Genomic DNA, 26,567 nt, shown 5'->3' on the forward strand with positions numbered 1-26,567 from the left:
TCCTCGTGGAGACCCTGGATACGATCGGCTCTACAAAATTCGGCCCCTCGTAAACCACTTCAACCAACGTTTTGCAGACTTGTTTACCCCCCATCAAGTTGTCTGCGTTGATGAGTCCCTGATTAAATTTTCTGGCCGCTTGTCATTCAAACAGTACCTTCCCAGCAAGCGTGCCAGATACGGGGTCAAGATGTATAAGCTCTGTGACAGGGCCACAGGCTATACATGTAGATTTATGGTTTACGAGGGCAAAGATAGTCACGTAGAGCCGATCAACTGCCCTGACTACATAGGAAGCGCTGGCAAGATAGTGTGGGACTTGGTGTCACCCTTATTCGGAAAGGGGTACCACTTGTACGTGGACAATTATTACACGAGCGTGCCACTTTTTAGTCACCTTTTTGATCATCAAATTGGAGCATGTGGCACCGTGCGACCTAATCGCCGGGGCTTTCCTCAGCGGCTTGTAGATTCCCGTCTTAGGCTGGGGGAGAGAGCCTGCTTGCAGTGTAATAATTTGCTCGCTATGAAGTGGAGGGACAATAAGAATGTTTTCGTTCTTACCTCCCTTCATGCAGACACGACGACCCAAATTACTACGGCGACTGGTGTTGTGGAGAAACCCCTCTGTGTCCACGAATATAACCAAAATATGGGAGGGGTGGACCTCAACGACCAGTTGTTGGCGCCGTACCTAATTGCCCGTAAGGCCAGACGCTGGTACAAAAAAGTGTCTGTATACTTATTTCAATTGGCTTTGCTGAACGCTCATGTGCTATACAGAGCTTCAGGACGGACTGGATCCTTCCTTAAATTCCAGGAAGAGATCGTCAGAGCCCTTCTGTTTCCAGACGGTGCTCCACCTCACCTTCCCCAACCAAATGCAGTAGGCCGGCTGCATGAGAGGCATTTTCCTTATGTCCTCGAGAGTACCCCTACCCAACGAGCCCCCCAAAGAAAATGTCGTGTCTGCAGCAAGCGCGGATTTAGGCGTGACACCCGGTATTATTGTCCCTCCTGTCCTGGCAATCCTGGTCTTTGCATTGGTGAATGTTTTGAACGCTACCATACACTAGTTGAGTTTTAGCGTAGGGTACAGCACTGCACAGACTAGGACACACTTTCACAGGGTCTCCCAAGATGCCATCGCATTTTGAGAGACCCAAACCTGGAACCGTTACAGTTTTAAAAGTTACAGTTATAAAAAAAAAAAAATGTAAAAAAAAAAAAAAAAAGTAAAAAAAAAAAAAATACACAAAAAAAATATAAAATAAAAAAACCAAAAATAGTTGTCGTTTTTATTGTTCTCTCTCTCTCTATTTTCTCTCTATTGTTCTTCTCTTTTTTACTGTATTCTATTCTGCAATGTTTTATTGTTATGTTTTATCATGTTTGCTTTTCAGGTATGTAATTTTTTTATAGTTTAATGTGTTTTAACCATTTTTTTGTTTTCAGGTACGCCATTCAGCTGCAGCGCGGATTTATTTATCTTGACAGCAACAGCGTTTGCTCCCACGATACATAAAGCCGTGACTCCAGCGCTGTCGGAGGTGATTTCACCACCACAGTTACATACTTCAGCATATATGCCGAAGCGTGGGGGCAGCAGTGGGTGGAGGAGCGATTTGCTCCTGCCTTTTGTGGGAGGATGCCCCCATGCTTCGGCATATATATATTTTAGGTAGGCACAGGTTGCGTTAAATGTTTTATTTTTTACTATGTTTTTTTTTTTTTTGTATTTGCTTTGCAGGTATGGTAAGTATTACTGTTATACTGTAATGTTACTTTGTTTTTTGTTAACCATCATTTGCTTAGCAGGTACGCCATTCAGTTGCAGCGCGGATTTATTTATCTTGACAGCAACAGCGTTTGCTCCCACGATACATAAAGCCGTGACTCCAGCGCTGTCGGAGGTGATTTCACCACCACAGTTACATACTTCAGCATATATGCCGAAGCGTGGGGGCAGCAGTGGGTGGAGGAGCGATTTGCTCCTGCCTTTTGTGGGAGGATGCCCCCATGCTTCGGCATATATATATTTTAGGTAGGCACAGGTTGCGTTAAATGTTTTATTTTTTACTATGTTTTTTTTTTTTGTATTTGCTTTGCAGGTATGGTAAGTATTACTGTTATACTGTAATGTTACTTTGTTTTTTGTTAACCATCATTTGCTTAGCAGATACGCCATTCAGTTGCAGCGCGGATTTATTTATCTTGACAGCAACAGCGTTTGCTCCCACGATACATAAAGCCGTGACTCCAGCGCTGTCGGAGGTGATTTCACCACCACAGTTACATACTTCAGCATATATGCCGAAGCGTGGGGGCAGTGGGTGGAGGAGCAATTTGCTCCTGCCTTTTGCGGGAGGATGCCCCCATGCTTCGGCATATATAAATGGTGCATGTATGCCCATCATTAGAAGTGGGTGGATGAAGGGAGGTATTCTAATGGTGGGCATACCCACCGATCAATATCTTTTTTTCGTTCAGCCCACAGGCTGCATGAAAAAAAAGTTTACAATATATGCCCAACAAGGACCAGCAACGTACTGGTATGTTGCTGGACTTTGAGTGGTTATACCAGAATGATGCCTGCAGGTTTAGGTATCATCTTGGTATCATTCTTTTCAGCCAGCGGTCGGCTTTCATGTAAAAGCAATCCTAGCGGCTAATTAGCCTCTAGACTGCTTTTACAAGCAGTGGGAGGGAATGACCCCCCCCCCCACCGTCTTCCATGTTTTTCTCTGGCTCTCCTGTACCAACAGGGAACCTGAGAATGCAGCCGGTGATTCAGCCAGCTGACCATAGAGCTGATCAGAGACCAGAATGGCTCCAAACATCTCTATGGCCTAAGAATCCGGAAGCTACGAGCATTTCATGACTTAGATTTCGCCGGATGTAAACAGCGCCATTGGGAAATTGGGAAAGCATTTTATCACACCGATCTTGGTGTGGTCAGATGCTTTGAGGGCAGAGGAGAGATCTAGGGTCTAATAGACCCCAATTTTTTCAAAAAAGAGTACCTGTCACTACCTATTGCTATCATAGGGGATATTTACATTCCCTGAGATAACAATAAAAATGATTAAAAAAAAAAAAAAATGAAAGGAACAGTTTAAAAATAAGATAAAAAAGCAAAAAAATAATAAGGAAAAAAAAAAAAAAAAGCACCCCTGTCCCCCCCTGCTCTCGCACAAAGGCGAACGCAAGCGTCGGTCTGGCGTCAAATGTAAACAGCAATTGCACCATGCATGTGAGGTATCACCGCGAAGGTCAGATCGAGGGCAGTAATTTTAGCAGTAGACCTCCTCTGTAAATCTAAAGTGGTAACCTGTAAAGGCTTTTAAAGACTTTTAAAAATGTATTTAGTTTGTCGCCACTGCACGTTTGTGCGCAATTTTAAAGCATGTCATGTTTGGTATCCATGTACTCGGCCTAAGATCATCTTTTTTATTTCATCAAACATTTGGGCAATATAGTGTGTTTTAGTGCATTAAAATGTTAAAAAGTGTGTTTTTTCCCCAAAAAATGCGTTTGAAAAATCGCTGCGCAAATACTGTGTGAAAAAAAAAAATGAAACACCCACCATTTTAATCTGTAGGGCATTTGCTTTAAAAAAATATATAATGTTTGGGGGTTCAAAGTAATTTTCTTGCAAAAAAAATAATTTTTTCATGTAAACATAAAGTGTCAGAAAGGGCTTTGTCTTCAAGTGGTTAGAAGAGTGGGTGATGTGTGACATAAGCTTCTAAATGTTGTGCATAAAATGCCAGGACAGTTCAAAACCCCCCCAAATGACCCCATTTTGGAAAGTAGACACCCCAAGCTATTTGCTGAGAGGCATGTCGAGTCCATGGAATATTTTATATTGTGACACAAGTTGCGGGAAAAAGACAAATTTTTTTTTTTTTTTTTTTTTTTGCACAAAGTTGTCACTAAATGATATATTGCTCAAACATGCCATGGGAATATGTGAAGTTACACCCCAAAATACATTCTGTTGCTTCTCCTGAATACGGGGATACCCCATGTGTGAGACTTTTTGGGAGCCTAGCCGCGTACGGGACCCCGAAAACCAAGCACCGCCTTCAGGCTTTCTAAGGGCGTAAATTTTTGATTTCACTCTTCACTGCCTATCACAGTTTCGGAGGCCATGGAATGCCCAGATGGCATAAACCCCCCCCAAATGACCCCATTTTGGAAAATAGACACCCCAAGCTATTTGCTGAGAGGTATAGTGAGTATTTTGCAGACCTCACTTTTTGTCACAAACTTTTGAAAATTGAAAAAAGAAAAAAAAAATACGTTTTTCTTGTCTTTCTTCATTTTCAAAAACAAACGAGAGCTGCAAAATACTCGCCATGCCTCTCAGCAAATAGCTTGGGGTGTCTACTTTCCAAAATGGGGTCATTTTGGGGGGTTTTGTGCTATCTTGGCATTTTATGGCCTTCGAAACTGTGATGGGTAGTGAGGAGTGAAATCAAAAATTAACGCCCTTAGAAATCCTGAAGGCGGTGATTGGATTTCGGGGCCCCGTATGAAGCTAGGCTCCCAAAAAGTGCCACTCATGTGGTATCCCCATACTCAGGAGAAGCAGCAGAATGTATTTTGGGGTGTAATTCCACATATGCCCATGGCCTGTGTGAGCAATATATCATTTAGTGACAACTTTGTGCAAAAAAAAAAAAAAAAATTGTCACTTTCCCGCAACTTGTGTCAAAATATAAAATATTCCATGGACTCAACATGCCTCTCAGCAAATAGCTTGGGGTGTCTACTTTCCAAAATGGGGTCATTTGGGGGGGGTTTGTGCCATCTTGGCATTTTATGGCCTTCAAAACTGTGATAGGTAGTGAGGAGTGAAATCAAAAATTTATGCCCTTAGAAATCCTGAAGGCGGTGCTTGGTTTTCGGGGCACCGTACGCGGCTAGGCTCCCAAAAAGTCCCACACATGTGGTATCCCCGTACTCAGGAGAAGCAGCAGAATGTATTTTGGGGTGTAATTCCACATATGCCCATGGCATGTTTGAGCAATATATCATTTAGTGACAACTTTGTGCAAAAAAAAAAAAAAAAAAAAAAAAAATTGTCACTTTCCCGCAACTTGTGTCAAAATATAAAATATTCCATGGACTCACCATGCCTCTCAGCAAATAGCTTGGGGTGTCTACTTTCCAAAATGGGGTCATTTGGGGGGGTTTTGTGCCATCTTGGCATTTTATGGCCTTCAAAACTGTGATAGGTAGTGAGGAGTGAAATCAAAAATGTATGCCCTTAGAAATCCTGAAGGCGGTGCTTGGTTTTCGGGGCCCCGTACGCGGCTAGGCTCCCAAAAAGTCCCACACATGTGGTATCCCCGTACTCAGGAGAAGCAGCATAATGTATTTTGGGGTGTAATTCCACATATGCCCATGGCATGTTTGAGCAATATATCATTTAGTGACAACTTTGTGCAAAAAAAAAAAAAAATTGTCACTTTCCCGCAACTTGTGTCAAAAAATAAAATATTCCATGGACTCAACATGCCTCTCAGCAAATAGCTTGGGGTGTCTACTTTCCAAAATGGTGTCATTTGGGGGGGTTTTGTGCCATCTTGGCATTTTATGGCCTTCAAAACTGTGATAGGTAGTGAGGAGTGAAATCAAAAATGTATGCCCTTAGAAATCCTGAAGGCGGTGCTTGGTTTTCGGGGCCCCGTACGCGGCTAGGCTCCCAAAAAGTCCCACACATGTGGTATCCCCGTACTCAGGAGAAGCAGCATAATGTATTTTGGGGTGTAATTCCACATATGCCCATGGCATGTTTGAGCAATATATCATTTAGTGACAACTTTGTGCAAAAAAAAAAAAAAATTGTCACTTTCCCGCAACTTGTGTCAAAAAATAAAATATTCCATGGACTCAACATGCCTCTCAGCAAATAGCTTGGGGTGTCTACTTTCCAAAATGGGGTCATTTGGGGGGGTTTTTTGCCATCTTGGCATTTTATGGCCTTCAAAACTGTGATAGGTAGTGAGGAGTGAAATCAAAAATTTATGCCCTTTGAAATCCTGAAGGCGGTGCTTGGTTTTCGGGGCCCCGTACGCGGCTAGGCTCCCAAAAAGTCCCACACATGTGGTATCCCCATACTCAGGAGAAGCAGCTGAATGTATTTTGGGGTGCAATTCCACATATGCCCATGGCTTGTGTGAGCAATATATCATTTAGTGACAACTTTTTGTAATTTTTTTTTTTTTTTATTTATTTTTTTTTTTTTTGTCATTATTCAATCACTTGGGACAAAAAAAATAAATATTCAATGAGTTCAACATGCCTCTCAGCAATTTCCTTGGGGTGTCTACTTTCCAAAATGGGGTCATTTGGGGGGGTTTTGTACTGCCCTGCCATTTTAGCACCTCATGAAATGACATAGGCAGTCATAAACTAAAAGCTGTGTAAATTCCAGAAAATGTACCCTAGTTTGTAGACGGTATAACTTTTGCGCAAATCAATAAATATACGCTTATTGACATTTTTTTTACCAAAGACATGTGGCCGAATACATTTTGGCCTAAATGTATGACTAAAATTGAGTTTATTGGATTTTTTTTATAACAAAAAGTAGAAAATATCATTTTTTTTCAAAATTTTCGGTCTTTTTCCGTTTATAGCGCAAAAAATAAAAACAGCAGAGGTGATCAAATACCATCAAAAGAAAGCTCTATTTGTGGGAAGAAAAGGACGCAAATTTCGTTTGGTTACAGCATTGCATGACCGCACAATTAGCAGTTAAAGCGACGCAGTGCCAAATTGTAAAAAGTGCTCTGGTCAGGAAGGGGGTAAATCCTTCCGGGGCTGAAGTGGTTAACCTGTTCAGTAGCACTATGAGTGCAAACATCGATTACCTGGTGCACACACAAAACAGGTTCATCCCTAATGCATGCACTTCAGATCTCAGATCAGCTGCAATGCATGCACTTCACACCCCAGAACGACCCCTATGCATGCAAGCACTTCAGACCCCAGAAGAGCCCCTATGCATGTATGCACTGCAGACCCCAGAAGATCCCCTTTGCATGCATGCTGCAGACCTTGAATCAACACTAGTGCATGCATGCACTTCAGACATCAAATCAGCCCCAATGCATGAACTTCAGACCCCAGAACAACCCCTATGCATGCATACACTTCAGGCCTCAGATCAGCTCTAGTGCATGCATACACGTCAGACCTCAGATGAGCTCCAATGCATGCACTTCAGATGTCAGATCAGCCCCAATGTATGATCTTCAGACCTCATATCAGCACCAATGCATGCATGCACTGCAGACCCCAGAACAGCCCCTATGCATGCTTACACTTCAGACCTCAGATCAGATCCTGAGCATGCATGCACGTTAGACCTCAGATCACCTCCAATCCTTGCATGCACTTCAGACCTCAGATCAGCCCCAATGCATGCACTTTAGACCTCAGATCAGTTCCTATGCATGCATGCACTTTAGACCTTAGAACATCTCTAATCCTTGCATGCATTTCAGACCTCAGATCAGCTCCAATGCATGTACTTCAGATCCCAGAACAGCCCCAATGCATGCACTTCAGACCTCAGATCAGCCCCGAAACATAAACTTCAGACCCCAGAACGGGACATACTAAAAGGAATGACAAAATTGAATGCCCATAGACTTTAACAGGGAGATGGAATGCCCATAGAGAATAATGGAACAAAGTGGAATGCCCCTAGAGAATCATGGAAAAAAAATTCAATTCTTTAGACATCAATTTTCTTTTTTTTTAAAACCTACTTTCAAATATCAGTGGCCATTTTTAATATTGAGATTAGGTGGGATTATTGTTGTTTTTTATGGCATAACAAAGGTGAATGACAGAATGGAATGCCCATAGAGTATAATGGGAAGCAAAATATAAACTCATTTGCAGGCAAATCTGAGAGACATAGCAACTTCACCTTTCCCACAGCTGTTCCTCAAGTAGAGTAGTAGATTGTAAGATTGAGATTATTTTGGATTACAGCTGTTTTCTATGGAATGATGGATAAATAATAGAAAGGAATGCCCATAGAGTATAATGGAAAGCAAGATGTGACCTGGAGTCAGAACCATTACTCATATCAGATCAGTCTTTAGCAGACATACTCTCTATGTCCAGTGTTGATGTCCAAATTTCACATTAAGTGAGATTATTATTGTTTTCTATGGAATGACAAACATATGACAGAAGGGAATGCCCATAGAGTATAATGGGAAGCAAGATGTGACCTGGAGTCAGAACCATTGGTCATATCAGATCAGATCAATCTTTAACAGACATACTCTCCATGTTCAGTGAAGATGTTCAAAATTTAGATGAAGTGAGATTAGCATTGTTTTCTGTGGAATGACAAAAGTTAATGACAGAAGGGAATGCACATAGAGTATAATGGGAAGCAAAATAAAAACTTGTTTGTAGGCAAATCTGAGAGACATAGCAGCTTCACCTTTCCCACAGGTGTTCCTCAAGTAGAGTAACGGATTCTAAAATTGAGATTATTTGGGATTACAGCTGTTTTCTATGGAATGCCAGCTAAATGATAGAAAGGAATGCCCATAGAGTATAATGGGAAGCAATATGTGACCCGGAGTCAAAACCATTCACCATACCAAATAAATCTTTAGCAGACATACTCTCCATGTCCACTGGTGATGTTTAATATTAAGATGAAATGGGATTATTATTGTTTTCCATTGAAATGACAAGGGCGAATGACAGAAAGCAATGCCCATAGAGTATAATAGAAAGCAAGATGTGACCTGGAGTCAGAACCATTGGTGATATCAGATCAATCTCTAGCAGACATACTCTCTATTTTCAGTGATTTTCAAAATTTAGATAAAGCGGGATTATTATTGTTTTCTATGGAATGACAAAGGTGAATGACTGATGAGAATGCCCATAGATTATAATGTGAAGCAAGCTACAAACTAGTTTGCAGGCAAATCTGAAAGACATAGCAACTTCACCTTTCCCACAGTTGTTCCTCAGGTAGAGTAGCAGATAGTAAGATTTAGATAATTTGGGATTATTGCTGTCTTCTATAGAATAACAGATGAATGACAGAAAGGAATACCCATAGACTTTAATAGGGAGATGGAATGCCCACAGAGAATAATGGAATAAAATGGAATGTCCATAGAGAATAATGGAAACAAAATATTTCAATTAGTGACCGAATCTTTACACATATCAAATGAATCCTTAGCAAACTAAAGATTTATTTATTTACTTTTAAATATCATTGGCCATGTTTAATATTGAGATTAGGCAGGATTATTATTGTTTTCTATGGCATGACAAAGGTGAATCACAGAAGGGAATGCCCATAGAGTATAATGGGAGGCAAAATGTGACCTGAACTCGGAACCATTGCTCATATCAGATCAATCTTTAGAAGCCATTATCTCTATGTTGAGTGGCAATATTTAATATTGAGATGAAGCGGGATTAGCATTGTTTTCTATGGAATGACAAAAGGTGAATGACAGAAGGGAATGCCCATAGAGTATAATGAGTAGCAAAATGTAAACAAATTTTATGGCTAATTTGAGAGACATAGCAATTTACTCTTTCCCACAGGTGTTCCTCAAGGAGCAGATTGTAAAATTGAGATTATTTGGGATTACAGCTGTTTTCTGTGGAATGAAAGATAAATGATAGAAAGGAATACCCATAGAGTAGAATGGCAACCAAGATGTGACCTGGAGTCAAAACCTTTCAACATACCAAATAAATCCTTAGCAGATATACTATCCAAGTTCAGTAGCAAGATTTAAAATCGAGAGTAATTGGATTATAATTGTTTTCTAAGGAATGAAAGAAGGAAATGCCCATAGAGCAGCCCTCAAAAATTCCACTCACCTGCTCACATTTTGCGGCTGGATTTTGAGGGCTGGCAGATGTGGGCTGCCTGGGGGGGGGGGGGGGGGGGTGAGCACCACCACCAGGCGGGTTGTATGGGAGCCGTTCTCCCAGAGATCAGAGGAGAAGAGAGATTAGTGGCGCCTACCGCATGATCAGAGCGCCGGTAACATAACAGCTTTCATTTTAATAGCTGTGTGTTCCCCGCTGCGTGCCGTCACCTACAGCCCCTCCTCTTTGTCCGGGCACTTTGATAGACAGATCACTCGTCCAATCCTGGGATGAGTGATCTGTCTTTTAAAGTTCCCTGAACAAGGGGGGAAGGGCTGTATGTGACGGGGCATGGCGGGGAGCACACAGCTAATGAAATGAAAGCTGTTATGTTACTGGCGCTTTGATCGTGCGGGGGATGGCTCTCCTCTCTTTTCCCCTGCACAGCTGGCTGGGAACACGGGCTGCATTGGCGGACACGGGCTGCATTGGCGGACACAGGCAGCCTGCATTGGTGGACATGGATAAAGTTTTGATAATATTAATTTTTATAACTTAATTCTGCATAAAACATTTAAGTGTCATTTCATGAGCTAATTTATGAGGTTAGAATTAGGGGTGGGGCAGGGTAGGGGTTGGCGGGGCAACTGGTGGCGAGTAACCCTTGAGGCCGGGCTAGTAGCTCAGGACTTGAAATTTTGAGCCCTGCCATAGAGTAGAATGCATATCAACTCTTTTGCAGGCAAACCTGAAAGATATAGCTAGTTAAAAGGGACATGTATTCCTTCTGAGACAACAGCCTAATTTAAAGGCTTTATTTAAGATAGTTTTATGTATAAAAATTGAAGATGCAATCCCAATCTTTGCAATATTCTCTTTAATTGAAATATTCATATACATTGCAGGGAATCTGAGATCAGCGACTGCACAGTTTCGACCATAACATGTTCTTCATCAAGCAGCATGTATGCTTGATGAAGAACATTGTTATGTTCGAAACTGTGCATTCGCTTATCTCAAATTACCTGTAATGTATATGATTATTTGAAGTAAAGAGAATATTGCAAAGATCGGGATTGCATCTTCAATTTTTATACATAAAAAACTGTCTTAGATAAAGGCAAAGCCTTTAAATGAGGCTGTTGTCTCAGAGGGAATACATGTCCCTTTTAACTAGCTATATCTTTCAGGTTTGCCTGCAAAAGAGTTGATATATATTATACTTTATGGGCATTCCATTCTGTCATCTGTTTATCATTCCATAGAAAACAAGAAAAATCCCACTTAATGTGAAATTTGGACATCACCACTGAACATAGAGAGTTTGTCTGCTAAAGATTGATCTGATATGACCAATGGATCTGACTCCAGGTCACATCTTGCTTCCCATTATACTCTATGGGCATTCCTTTCTATTATGTATCTGTCATTCCATAGAAAACAGCTGTTATCCAAAATAATCTCAATCTTACAATCTACTACTCTACTTGGGGAACAGCTGTGGGAAAGGTGAAATCGCTATGTCTCTCAGATTTGCCTGCAAATGAGTTTATACTTTACTTCCCATTATACTCTACTATGGGCATTCCACTCTGTCATTCACCTTTGTTATGCCATAAAAAAACAACAATAATGCCACTTAATCTCAATATTAAACATGGCCACTGATATTTAAAAGTAGGTTTAAAAAAGAAAAAAAATTGATATGTCTAAAGAGTCTGTCACAAATTGAGTTTTTTTCCATGATTCTCTACGGGCATTCCACTTTGTTCCATTATTCTCTATGGGCATTCCATCTCCCTGTTAAAGTCTATGGGCATTCCATTCTGTCATTCCTTTTAGTATGTCCCCCCAAAACAGCCCCCAATGCATGCAAGTACTTCAGACCTCAAATCAGTTCCAGTGTATGCATGCACTTTAGACCTCAGATGATCTCCAATCCTTGCATGCACTTCAGATCTCAAATCAGCCCCATGCATGCACTTCAGACCAACGCCAATACATGCATTTCAGACCTCAGATCAGCTCGAATGCATGAACTTCACACCTCAGATCAGCCCAAAAGTATGCTCTTCAGACCTCAGATCAGCCCCAAAATATGCTCTTCAGACCTCAGATCAGCCCCAAAATATGCTCTTCAGACCTCAGATCAGCCCCAAAGTATGCTCCTGAGCTTGCATGCACTTAAGCATACCTCCGAACTTTCTGAGATGGGAATGAGGGAAACCTTTTAGCAAAAGTATGTAGGCATAGGACACACCCACCTTAAAGGAGAATTGTACAAAAAATATTGGTTAAACCCACAAGTACTTTTTTACCACTACTATTCCTTTGAATTGGCTTTTGAAATTTACAAATGCAGCAATTTAGAATTTGGATGGAAGGTTTAACACTTAAGACTTTCTTCCAAATGGGGGACAAGCACTTCAGACCTCAGATCAGCCCCAATCCATGCACTTCAGACCTCAGATCAGCTCCAATGCATGCACTTCAGACCTCAGATCAGCCTCAATGCATGCACTTCAGACATCAGATAAGCCCCAATCCATGCACTTCACACCTCAGATCAGACCCATTGGATGCATTTCAGACCTCAGATCAGCCCCAATCCATGCACTTCAGACCTCAGATCAGCCCCAATCCATGCACTTCAGACCTCAGATCACCCCCAATGCATGCATTCAGACCTCAGATCACCCCCAATGCATGCACTTCAGACCTCAGATCACCCCCAATGCATGCATTCAGACCTCAGATCAGCCCCAATGCATGCACTTCAGACCCCAAAACAGCTCCAATGCATGTACTTCAGATCTCAGATCAGCCCTAAAGCTGGTACCTTCAGAAATGCAGAGTACCATTGCAGGCCTGCAGACAGGCTTCTTCAGCACAGCACACTGATAGGCTTTCAGTGGTGTCAGGGAGGCGGGAGATGGGTGGTCCAGGCTTTGAAACTGATAACCTAGTTTGTTGTCATTTACAATTGACAGGAATTTTCAAACTCCGGGGGTTTTCAGTAACATTTTAATTGCTGAACCCAAACTAAAATGTAGATGTGTTTATTATACAGGCATGCAGGAAGAGTAACGCAATACAGAATATTAGATTCACCTTTGCTATAACTAGCAATACAATCTATATATCCTGGAATGGGTGGGACCTGACTTTCATTTTCCATCCTTGTTTCTGGTGGAAGTTGCTGAGGTGGCAACAGTTTGTTCACATGTGACACAGTCCTCCTAAAAACAGTTCCCCAAGGACAGAGTACAATGTCCCAGATAAAAGGAGGTAAAAATAGAACTCTAACACAGAATACAGAATGGTACAGAATATACGCAATATGTCTGGTTAATCGAGATTGAATGCGTAATGAACAAAATGGTTGTCCCATCTTCCTCTTCACACCCGATGGCAGTGGGTTCCTGTTCAAACGACATCCCAGACTCGCCTGCCAGATTTTGCAGAGGCCTGACTTACATTTTTAATGGGACAATCCACCACCAATTTGCTAATCTGCTTATACATGCAGTGTATGGTCATCTACCAATCCACACTTTGCATTTCTTGGGTGATAGAACTCCAAAGGCTCCAGAAGGAGCACTACTCCCCTAACTTTATGGACTTAGTTTACCCAAAGTTGATATTTTACTTTCTGGTTGAGGCTCTAGAGCTAAACTGTTTGATGGCTTCTTATGCCGCGTACACACGAGCAGACTTTTCGACTGGACTGGTCCGACGGACCAAGTCCGGCGGACAATTAGACCATGCGTGGGCTTCATTGGACCTGCAGCGGACTTTTTGGTCGAAAATCTGACGGACTTTAGATTTGGAACATGTTTCAAATCTTTCCGACGGACTCGAGTCTGGTCGAAAAGTCCGCTCGTCTGTATGCTAGTCCGACGGACAAAAAACGATGCTAGGGCAGCTATTGGCTCCTGGCTATGAACTTCCTTATTTTAGTCCGGTCGTACGTCATCACGTATGAATCCGTCGGACTTTGTTGTGATTGTGTGTAGGCAAGTCCGTTCATTCGGAAAGTCCACTGCAAGTCCGTCGAAAGTCCGTCGGATGGACCGTCGGACCAGTTCGGTCGAAAAGTCCGATTGTGTGTACGCGGCATTAGGTCCAGAAGGGACTTTTCTGGTAAAGGTGATTTCTCCTGGATCCAGAAGCATAACTAGACCTTCATCATCCACCTCTCATCCACATCTCTACCTGCTAGGAATAAAAAGGGAGCATTTTAAGGGCAAATAAACTCATTGCTATATGGTTAGCCAAGTTAAGGTTCAACCATCAAGGGAAAAACAACCCTTAAAGCGGAGTTCCACCCATAAAAAAGTCAGCAGCTACAAAAAGTGTTTTACTTTTAGCTACAAAAAATGTATTAATCGGACACTCACCTGTCCCACGGTCCAGCAATGTTGGTGAACGAAGCCCCGCTCCTCTCCCCCTCCTCTCTGCGGCACCGACATTGTCACTGTGGGCCCCCGACTGTGGCTTCACAGCCGGGCACGCACTGCGCATGCGCGAGCTGCGCTGCGCACTGTGACTGGCCGGGCAATCATCTGGGACCTGTGACGTGTCCCAGATGATTGCTGAGAGGGAGGGGGGAGAGGTGAACTTCCTTCTGGCGCCATAGTGCCCGGGGAGGAAGTGGGAGCTGGATCCCTCTAAAAAGAGGGAATCCGCCCCCTCCCCCAAAAAAAATTACATGCCAAATGTGGCATGTCAGGTGGTCACCTTCACTTAAAGTGGAAGTTCCATTTTTGGGTGGAACTCCGCTTTAACTCACAGTAACCAAAAAGGCTTGGCAACCAATTATGAAGACAGAAACCAAAGGACAGTCCATCCAAAACCGAGAGGATTATGGAAGAGGTTGAACCCCACCAATTCCTTATATATTATTTTTCAATTAATTGGTATTCAATCACCTGGACCTCCCTGTCCTCTCTCTTATACTGCTGTCTTGGATGGGCTCTACCTTTTATCACTAAAAAGCCATTCTGTCAGGACTGGGCTCCTGCTACTTCACGAGCAGCTCTTTTCTTTCAGTACTCAGAGGCTGCTCAGCTGTCAGTTATTTACCAGTCACTCATTGTTACTAAAGTGACTCACCTGGTTACCATTAACCTGCCTAATTTCCTCCTTGCCCTTGCGTGGTCTACGATCTCTAAGTGCGTTCCTTCATGTGTACCTGTGTATGACTTAGCCTGGCTGACTTCCCATCCGATTCCTGTTCTTGATTTTTGCTTTTGACTACGCTGACTTCTGGTTTCCTGACCCTGGCTCGTCTGATCACCCGCTCTGGCATCCAAACTACGTTCATGAACTGTGTTATTTTTTGCCACTTCATTAAAGGTGTGATTTTAACTGCACTTTCTGTCTCCGTCTGGTTTATGGTTCCTCACACATTCTTGAATTGAGCTCCAGTCAAGTGACTTTGCCTAGGGTGACATGGTGAGGACAAACCATGCGATGGTGAGCTTTCTGCACTGGATCTGATGCCATTTTAAATGGTTTCCCAATAAAACTAACATGCTAGATTTTTGAATTATTTTATATTGGGGAGAATTTTAAAACAAATCTCCTTTCCCACCAAAAAACATGATCTACCAATACCTACTCGTGTACCTAAATCTACACTACTTTTAAAGTGTATCTATAGTCAAACCTATTTTTTTTTTATTAGGGAGCAGAGCCGGTACAAGGGGGGGGCGGAAGGGGCAGATGCCCTGGGCGGGACAATTTATTGGGGGCGCAGTGAAGTGAAGAGCCGCCTCTGCTAACAATGCCGCTGCAGCGTTAAGCTCCGGCCAGGAGTGGTTTAACATTGCCTGTGTGCTCCATGGCCAGGCAGTGGAGAGAGAGGACGAAACGTGTTGTCCGGGCAAGGAGAAGGGAAGGGGAAGGGGAGGAGATTCCAGCAGTTGGAGCAAAATGTTTCTCGCTGCTCCGGAGACACAGATCGCGCTCCCCCCAGCCGTCACCCCACCACCACTGGAGTGCTCAGCGGAGCGGTCCCTGCACACCTGGAGGAGGCATCTGACATGCAGTGGCGAGGACTGGAAGAGAAAGGTCCCGCAGAGGAGGCCCCACGAGCGCTGTATGGAGCTGATTGAAAGGGAGGTAGGCAAGAAGAGGTGTCTGGACTGGGCCGCCCCTCTTTGGGGCTGTCAATCAGTGGGGGGGGGGGGGACCGGGGCTCCAGCTGCAGGGAGAGGCACAGCTACCACCATGGAAAAAAAAGGGGAAACTGCGCTAATAGCAAAAAGAGATCAAGCTGCAACTCAGGATATGACATCAATAGAATATGTAAAAAAGGGGAAGCTGCGCTGAATAAATTGACCTGTGAGGCTACCAACTATTAAATTAAGCACTCACATAAAGTGTTGAATGTGAACAGACATGTGAAATAACACAGTACAATACTTAAATGAGGCTGCTACAATAAATGTGCACAGAAGTGCCAGTGAAATAATCTAAAGAAACAATAATGTAAATAGGTGACAAAAATTAGTGCGCATAAAATTATACACATAAACTGTCAACAAACCAAATGGCTGATGACATAAATAAACAATAAACCACAGAAGCAGTGAACAAGTTCATGAAAGTGAGTCCACGTACAGTAATAGTGACCATATAAATCAGAATTTGATAAAAATTTACATAAAGAATCAACACTTTATGTGAGTGCTTAATTTAAAAGTTGGTAGCCTCACAGGTCAATTTATTCAGCGCAGCTATCCCTTTTTTACATACAGCTACCACCATGCCACAACCTCTTTCTGCAGCCAGTGACCACCAATACGAGAAAGAGCCAGCATCCCTCAGCCACAGACTGGCCTTTATATTCACCCCCTGTCCCATCCCATCCATTCCACTCCCTTCCTCCTGATCATCAGTGTCACAAACAGTAAGGACAGCTCAATCCCAGTGTGCCCATCTGTGATTGGCAGCCCTCGACCCCTCCCCCCACCCTGCACTTACCCCCACCTATGCGGGACTCCACTGGGGGGGGGGGGTTTCGTATCCTATGCTAGCACTGCCTGCTGATTGGCTTCCGCTGCCTCTTAAAAATGGGGGGGGGGGGGGGGGGCGCAGTTTGTCATCTTCGCCCTGGGCACCAAATGGCCTTGTCCCAGCACTGTTAGGGAGTGAAGTGGGGAATATACAAAATAAAAAATGTAAACCTGTGGAGAGTGTGCACTTTTATGATATAAATCTCTACAGTGATTTTTGGCTTGGATCAGCTCCTGTCCTGTGTGAAAAGGGGCTTCTTCCAGTTTCTGGAGCTGCTCCCAACCATCTGTGGTTTTCTAGTGATTACTCAATACTCAGAAGAGCCTCAGAAAGGAGAAGTAACATTCACAGGGATGTGCCATTGCATAAATGCCATAAAAGGATTAGATTTGCGGAGAGGTAAGACCTTCTTTATGTTTATCTGCATCCATGAATGTATTCCGTAATGTAGATGACGATGTTTGCTCTACCCAGATTATTGGTAGTCAACTTACAAAGCATAGAGGTTTTAAGTGTGGCCCTAGACATCACCTAGGGTCCTAACATAACATATGGTACAAGCAATGCAATGCTACAAGTCTATGGACATGCCACAGGTGTAGCTAGAAGCAGGAGATATGCTACAGGACAGTGAGGCTACATTCACACCTAAGCGTAGCGTCTGAGTGTTTTTCTGGCATTTTTTTCTGCGTATTTTATGAGCGAATTTACAGCGTTTTTGAGCTTTGGCATTTTTTTTATTAGCCAATAGAAAAAACAATCATCTGTTGCATCATTTGTTGCTAAGTTTTTCGACTGTTTTAGCTTTTCAATCAGCTTTTATTTCCTTTTTTAAATTATTATTATTAATTTATTAATTTATTTTGTTAGGGTAAGGGGTTAGAGTTAAGGTTAGGTTAGGGTTGAGATTAGGGGTTAGGGTTATTTATTATTTATTTCTTTTTGTTAGGGTGTTAATACTACTACTACTATTACTACTACTACTAATATTAATAATAATAAATGAATAAATAAATAAAATAAATAAAATAAACAAATGTAATATAAACACACAAATAAATAAAAATAATCATAAATAAATAATAAATAAATACAATAAATGAATACTACATATTAATAAATAAATAATTAACTCCTAACCCTTAAAAAAATAAAAATAAATTAATAAATAACAAAACACCCTAACCCTAACACCAAATAAATAAGTAAATTATTACTATTAATAATTTATTTTTTGTTTGGGTTTGGGTGTTTATTTATTATTATTTTATTATTATAATGATTACTATTATTATTATTATTATTATAATTAATGTGTATTTGTGTATTTATTAATATTACTGTTTGGGCTGCTCTGGGACTATTTTGGGGATGCCCATTTTGACAGAGCTGCCTCCAAGAATTATAAATTCACCCCCCATCAAATCACCACCCCTACATAATCAGCCACCTCCCCCCCCCCATCAAATCATTCCCTGCATCTATTACCTTTTGTACCACCACCCCCTCCCTTTAGAATGTAAGCTCTACGAGCCGGGCCCTCCTGTCTCTTCTATATTGAACTGTACTGTAATTGTGCTGTCCCCCCTCTACATTGTAAAGCGATGTGTAAACTGTTGGCGCTATATGAATAGTGTATAATAATAATAATACATTATTTATAAATACATTTTCTCACCTATTAGTGAGTCCAGCGCTCCGCCAGGCTTCACCTTTGACACCTGACACAGCCCACCAGGTTTCACCTTTTTCACCTGATTCAGCCCACCAGGCTTCATCTTTGACCAAAATATGGAATTTTCGGTGGACTGACCAGTGGCGGCCCATCCATAAGGGATGCCACCCCTCTAATCTCTATGCATCCGGCCCCTAATTTCCATGCAGGGCGCCGGACGCATAGAGTTCTACAGGTTTTTTTTTTTTTTTGCGAAGCACATGATTAGAGATGGGGGGCTCTAATTGGCTTCAAAAAGGGCGGGCTTGGGACGCAGAGCACTGCGCCCTGAGCCCACCCACTTCTGATAATGGCAAATCAACATTCGCTATTGCCTCCCTGCTTCTTCTACCGGTCAATCAGGACAGGAAGCGGGTCCTGAGACTGGATTGGCCGAGAGGAGAAGCGACCGGATTGGCCGGGAGGAGAAGTCGGGGGAAGTCACCGAAGCTGCCCGGGACCTGGATGGGGTAAGTGTGTGTGGGGGGGGGGGTGGCGGGTTTGTGAACAGAGCTTGTTTGCGGCCCTCCCCCCCAAAAGAATGGAGCACCAGCCGCCACTGGGATTGACCCTTTTATATGTCTTCTTCCTCATATGCTGGAAAATAGGTTTTACATAAATAATTTAACGATCTAACGTTTTTTCTATGTTCTGATGGGTCTCCAGACCTTAAGTAATTATTGACTCTGGTTACTATATGCCTTCTAGGTAATGGAAGTGCCAAACTTCTTGTGATCGTCCATTAATGGCGTCTTCCATGCCGCAAGGTGAGTCACACCTTTTTAATGATTTGTACATCTTTTTATTTATTTTTGCTTCTAGTTTTTTATTCATCTTGAAATACACTAGTGTAATATTTGCATGTAGAGAAAATATTCTGGGGGGAGCTCTAAAGACATCATTTTATTCACTAATGTATTTTTTTTAAGTAAATATGTAATGTGGGTGTTTATAATGTAGTCATTCACAAGCTGAAATCAGCCTTGCAGTGGGGGTGTGTGTTGCATAAACTGTTTGTCAGGAGGAGGTACCTATGAGGATTTGCAGGAATAGGAGAGCTCAGAAGGTGAAGCAGTGGCAAGAGTAACATGGGCTCCTTGGGTGTGGACATACAGTAGTGAGGGGGGACATGAGAGTATTTACAGCGGGTAAAATAAGTATTGAACACGTCACCATTTTTCTAGGTAAATATATAGGTAAAGGTGCTATTGACATGACATTTTCCCCACATGTCGGTAACAATCCTTGCAATCCATACATACAAAGAAACCAAAACAAATAAGTTCAGAAATGAAGTTATGGGTAATAGAATGGAATGACACAGGGAAAAAGTATTGAACACATGAAGAAAGGGAGGTGCAAAAAGGCAATGCCAAGACACCAGTTGAAATCTATCAGTAATTAGAAAGCAATCCTGCCCCTTGTCAGTGCAAATTAATATTAGCTGGTTCAGTCTCAACTGATGGCCTATAAAAAGGTGTCTCGTTACCAAGGTGTCACACAAGAAACATCTCATGATGGGTAAAAGCAAAGAGGTCTCTCAAGGCCTTCGCAACCTTATTGTTGCAAAACATACTGATGGCAATGATTACAGAAGGATTTCTAAACTTCTGAATGTTCCAGTGAGCATTGTTGGAGCCATAATCCGGAAGTGGAAAGAACATAATTTCACCATAAACTGGCCACGACCAGGTGCTCCTCGCAAGATTACTGACAGACTAGTGAAAAGAATTATCAGAAGAGTTGTCCAAGAGCTAAGGACCTCTTGTGGAGAGCTTCAGAAAGACCTGGAATTAGCAGGTACAATTGTTTCAAAGAAAACAATAAGTAATGCATTCACCCACCATGACCTGTATGCACGCTCCCCACGCAAGACTCCATTGCTGAAGAAAAAGCATGTTGAAGCTTGTTTAAAGTTTGCTGCACAAAATTTAGACAAGCCTTTCAAATACTGGGAGAATATAGTCTGGTCAGATGAGACCAAAATGTAACTCTTTGGATGCCATAATACACACCATGTTTGGAGGTCACATGGCACATCACCCCTAAAACACCCCCATACCAACAGTGAGGTTTGGAGGTGTGAACATCATGGTGTGGGCGGGGCTGTTTTTCAGCATACAGTACTGGCAAAACTTCATATCATTGAAGAACAATGGCGTCCCGGGGGGGGGCAGAGGGGGCCCTGACCCCCCCAACATTATGCTGTGCCCCACCATGTGCCCCGCCCCCCCCCAATTAAAAAAAAACATTTTTTTTTTACAAAAAATAAATGTCTAAGAGGGAGAGCGTCCCCAGTCAGCTCCTGCGGGTGATTCCTCCCCCCTCCCTCTGCTCGCTGACACTGCATAATGCGAGCGCTCACACAACCACGGCCCCCCGATCTGCTCCTTCCCCTGCATCCTCATTGGCAGGGAGAAGAGCGAGTTGCAGGAAGGACTCCACCAGGACTCTCAGTTACTGAAAAAACAGACGGATTTCTCCCATCCTTAGGACAGGAGAACCAGCCTGTAAATTCCAAGAGATGCCAGACCAGCGCTGTCAATAGCAGGGGCAGGACAGCAAAAGGAGGGTGGGGAACCCCATAGTGGCAGAACACCAGGGCCCGGTGGCAAGACAACCTTTGCAACCCTGATTGTTCTCCCACTGCTTTGGATCCTTATATTTTCTTGGTATGCTGGTGACATATATCTCTTGTTTTCTGCCACCCTGGGGGGCCCCAATACAGTAGGAAGGGAGCTCACTGCAGAACATGTGAAAGGGCCGTTGTGGGGTAGTAGTAAAGGGCCCCAGGATAAATATATATATATATATAATGTCCCTGTCCCCCCATGTGCCCCCTCTAAATGTGAAAGCTGGAGACGCCACTGTTGAAGAAAGGATGAATGGAAAAATGTACCAAGACATTCTTGATAAAAATCTGCTGCCATCTACCAGGATGATGAAGATGAAACAAGGGTGGACATTTCAGCAAGACAATGATCCCAAACACAAAGCCAAGGAAACTCCCAATTAGTTTCAAAGAAAGAAAATAAAGGGCCTAGAATGGCCCAGCCAATCACCGGACTTGAATCCAATAGGAAATCTATGGAAAGAACTAAAGATCAGAGTTCATAGAAGAGGCCAACGGAATCTTTCAAGATTTGAAGACTGTTTGTGTGGAAGAATGGGCCAAAATCACACCTGAGCCACGCATGTCACAAGTTTCTTCATACAGGAAGCTGTCATTACCAACAAAGGATTTTGTACAAAGTATTAAAAAAAATTTCAGTTAGCATGTTCAATACCTTTTCTCTGTGTCCTTCCATTTTATTACACATAACTTAATATTTGAACATATTTGTTTTGATGTCTTTGTATGTATGGATTGCATAGGTTGTTACTGACGTGTGGTGAAAATTTAATGTCTACTGCACCTTTAGAAGTATATCTTCCTAGAAAAATGGTGACGTGTTCAATACTTATTTTACCTGCTGTATATTATTTTAGCAATCTTGTGCCAAAAATGTTTGGTGAGCCTGTGCTTAACCACTTCACGCAAAACGACGTTCCCGTACATCGGTATTTTGACGCTAAATACCGGGGTTATGGCAGCAGCTAGCTGCCATAACCCACGGTATTTTCGGGAACGCCATGCGTTTCTCTTTCAGATAAAAGTGGTCTCTGCGCCCCCCTCCCGCCATGCTTCGGCGCCCTCTGCCGCTTACCGGAGCCGTCGGCAGTGGTGGAGGTGATCGGGTTCTTCTCCCTGTTAGACACGGAGACAAGCAGGGCTTTTTTTCAGGGGGAACGTTCCACCACCTCTGGCTCAGACCAATTGGAAGTCTGGTTTCTGTGTTTACAAGTGACAGCTCTGCACTCTGTATGTAATGCAATCCTGGTATTTAATGCCCCTTTAAGACCCTCCTACTGTTTTCGTGAAATTTGACTGAACACACCCACTATTTGATGTGATTTGGAGGGTGTGTGTAGGGGGAGGGGTTTTGTGGGGCCATGGTTAAGTTCCAGCACCTATTGTTTGAGAAAAAAAGCCCTGGAGACAAGTGAGGGGAAGATGGTCCCCACCTGTCTCCAAATCATTGCAGGGTGAAAGCGACGTCAAAACGTCTTAAAGGGACATTTTTTATTTCAAATAATATTTAACCACTTGACCACTGGACACTTAAACCCCCTTAATAACCAGACCAATTTTCAGCTTTCGGTGCTCTCACATTTTAAATGACAATTACTCAGTCATGCAACACTGTACCTATATGAAATTTTTGTCCTTTTTTCCACACAAATAGAGCTTTCTTTTGGTGGTATTTAATCACCACTGGGTTCTTTATTTTTTGCGCTATAAAAGAAAAGAGACTAAAAATGCTGTAAAAAAATGCATTTTTCTTCGATTCTGTTATAAAATTTAGCAAATTAGTAATTTTTCTTCATATATTTTGGCCAAAATTTGTACCGCTACATATCTTTGGTAAAAATAACCCAAATCGGTGGATATTATTTGGTTTTTGTGAAAGTTATAGAGTCCAAAAGCTATGGTGCCAATATCTGAAAATTGATCACACCTGAAGTACTGACGACCTATCTAATTTCTTGAGACCCTAACATGCCAGAAAAGTACAAATACCCCCCAAATGACCCCTTTTTGGAAGGAAGTCATTCCAAGGTATTTAGAAAGATGCATGATGAGTTTTTTGAAGTTGTCATTTTTTTCCCACAATTCTTTGCAAAATCAAGATTTTTTTTTCTTTTTTTTCTTTTCACAAAATTGTCATTATAGCAGGTTATTTCTCACACACAGCATATGCATACCACAAATTACACCCCAAAACACATTCTGCTATTACTCCCGAGTATGGCAATACCACATGTGTGAGACTTTTACACAGCGTGGCCACATACAGAGGCCCAACATGCAGGGAGCACCTTCAGGCGTTCTGGAGTGCCCAGGCCAATTCTGACATTTCTCTCCTACATGTAAAAATCACTATTTATTTGCTAGAAATTTACATAGAACCCCAAAACATTATATATTTTTTTTTAGCAAAGACCCTAGAGAATATAATGGCGGTTGTTGCAACTTTTTATCTCGCACGGTATTTGCGCAGCAATTTTTCAAACGCGTTTTTTTGGGGAAAAAAACAGTTTTGTGCTTAAAAAAAAAACAAAACAGTAAAGTTAGCCCAATGTTTTTGCATAATGTGAAAGATGAAGTTTGCCGAGTAAATAGATACCTAACATGTCACACTTCAAAATTGCACACGCTTGTGGAATGGCGCCAAACTTCGCTACTTAAAAATCCCCATAGGCGACGCTTTAAAATTTTTTACTGGTTACATGTTTTTAGTAACAGTGGAGGTCTAGGGCCAAAATTATTGCTCTCGCTCTACCGATCGCAGCGATACCTCACGTGTGTGGTTTGAACACCATTTTCATATGTGGGCGGGACTTACGTATGCGTTCGCTTCTGCATGCGAGCACGCGGGGACACGGGGGAAATTTTTTTTTTATTGTTCATTTTACTTTATTTATTTTGGTTTGACACTTTTGTCCAAAAAATATTTTTTTTTAGCACTTTTATTCCTATTACAAGGAATGTAAACATCCTTGTAATAGGAATGTGGCATGACAGGTCCTCTTTACAGTGAGATATGGGGTCAATAAGACCCCATATCTCACCTCTAGGAAAAACAAAAACAAAAAAAACAATCCTGGCTTCGATCGTAGCGGTGAGTAGGTAGAAGCACCTGTGGGCAGCGGGGGGGGGGACATCCCCTCTCACCTCCCATAAGAACGATCAAGCAGTGGAACAGCCGCTATGATCGTTCCTATGGTGTAGGAAAAAGCTGATATCTGAATGATGCCTGTAGCTGCGGGCATCATTCAGATATCCCCGCACAAAGTCAAAGGACGTCGTATGACGGCTGGCGGGCAGGAAGTGGTTAAAACGCATTTTTTTTTAACACAAAGTTGTCCATTTATACAATATTTCTAACACATAGCATGTACATACCAAAAATAACACCCCAAAATAGATTCTCCTACTCCTCCTGAGTACGGCGATACCACATGTGTGAAACTTCCACAGCCTGGCCACATACAGAGGCCCAGTAAAGCCGAGTATGGCTGAGCATGGCAGAGCATGGCTGAGCATGGCTGGGTATGGCAAAGTATGGCTGAGTATCACTGAGTATTGCAGCGTATGGCTGGGTATGGCAGAGTATGGCAGAGTATGGCAGAGTATGGCTGGGTATGGCAGAGTATGGCTAGGTTTTGCAGAGTATGGCTGGGTTTTGCAGAGTATGGCTGGGTATGGCAGAGTATGGCTGGGTATTGCAGAGTATGGCAGGGTATGGCAGATTATTGCGGGGTATTGCAGGGTATTGCAAGGTATTGCGGGGTATTGCAGAGTATTGCAGGGTATTGCAGGTTATTGCAGAGTATTGCAGAGTATTGCAGGGTATTGCAGAGTATCGCAGGGTATTGCAGGGCATTGCAGAGTATTGCAGGGTATTGCAGGGCATTGCAGAGTATTGCGGGGTATTGCAGAGTATTGCGGGGTATTGCAGAGTATTGCAGGGTATTGCAGAGTATTGCAGGGTATTGCAGGGTATTGCGGGGTACTGCAGAGTATTGCAGAGTATTGCGGGGTATTGCGGGGTACTGCAGAGTATTGCAGGGTTTTGCAGAGTAGTGCAGGGTATTGCGGAGTATTGCAGAGTATTGCAGGGTATTGCAGGGTATTGCAGAGTATTGCGGGGTATTGCAGAGTATTGCACAGGGAATTGCAGAGCATTGCACAGGGAATTGCAGAGTATTGCACAGGGAATTGCAGAGTATTGCAGAGTAGTGCAGGGTAATGCTGAGCATGGAGGGATGGCTGAGCATGGATGGATGGATCCATTGCTGTGACTGCACATGTCACTGCACTACACATCCAGCCCACAGCGCTGCTGCCATCTGATCCCTCCCCCTTTGTACCGATCGGTACAAAGGGGGAGGGATCGCTCCTTTACATCCGGTCACGGATGTTCCCGTGTGCGCGCGGGAGTGGTTTTCCGGGATCACGTCATAGTATGTGCTCCCAGAGTTATCCAACCGCCCTGCAGCCATCATTTGGCTATGGGCCGGTTGGTAACTGGTTAATTATAATTTTTTTTTTTTTATTGCATTTTAGTGTAAATATGAGATCTGAGGTCTTTTTGACCTCAGATCTCATTTTTAAGAGGTCCTATCATGCTTTTTTTCTATTATAAGGGATGTTTACATTCCTTGTAATAGAAATAAAAGTGACCCCAATTTTTTTTAAAAAAAAGACAGCGTCAAAATAAAAAGTAAAATAAATAAGAAAAAAAAAGATTTTTTTTTAAAGCGCCCCGTCTCGACGAGTTTGCGTGCATATGTGAAAAGCGCCCACTTATGAAAACTGTGTTCAAACCACTCATGTGAGGTATCGTCCTGATCGTTAGAGTGAGAACAATAATTCTAGCCCTAGATCTTCTCTGTAACTTAAAAATGGTAACCTGTAGAAATTTTTAAATATCGCCTATGGAGATTTTTAAGGGTAAAAATTTGTCGCCATTCCACGAGCAGGCGCAATTTCGAAGCGTGACATGTTGGGTATCAATTTACTTGGCGTAACATTATCTTTCTCAATATAAAAAGAAATTGGGCTAACTTTGCTGTTGTCTTATTTTTTAATTCAAAAAAGTGTATTTTTTCCAAAAAAGTGCGCTTGTAAGACCGCTGCCCAAATACGTTGTGACAGAAAATTTTGCTATAACCGCCATTTTATTCTCTAGGGTGTTAGAAAAAAATATATATAATGTTTGGAGGTTCTAAGTAATTTCCTAGCAAAAAAAAAATTATTTTACCTTGTATACAACAAGTGTCAAAAAGAGGCTCTGGGCTGAAGTGGTTAATGTTTTTAGATGCAGGGACTTTTTCC

General features: G+C 42.4%; 1 protein-coding gene across 3 annotated transcripts in view; it reads left to right on the forward strand.

The window, feature by feature from the left end:
* Window positions 1-17,191: 17,191 nt before the first annotated feature.
* The window catches only part of LOC141104572 (NACHT, LRR and PYD domains-containing protein 3-like), a 36,179-nt gene continuing 26,803 nt past the window's right edge, over window positions 17,192-26,567 (forward strand). For all 3 annotated transcript variants that reach the window (XM_073594176.1, XM_073594179.1, XM_073594177.1), the window contains exons 1-2: window positions 17,192-17,310; window positions 19,334-19,392. In XM_073594176.1, coding sequence (XP_073450277.1) covers window positions 19,371-19,392 — 22 coding nt within the window. In that variant the 5' untranslated portion in view covers window positions 17,192-17,310; window positions 19,334-19,370. The remainder of the gene's footprint in view (window positions 17,311-19,333; window positions 19,393-26,567) is intronic.

Source organism: Aquarana catesbeiana, linkage group LG08 (genome assembly GCF_042186555.1).
Source record: "Aquarana catesbeiana isolate 2022-GZ linkage group LG08, ASM4218655v1, whole genome shotgun sequence".
Taxonomy (NCBI): Eukaryota; Metazoa; Chordata; class Amphibia; order Anura; family Ranidae; genus Aquarana; species Aquarana catesbeiana.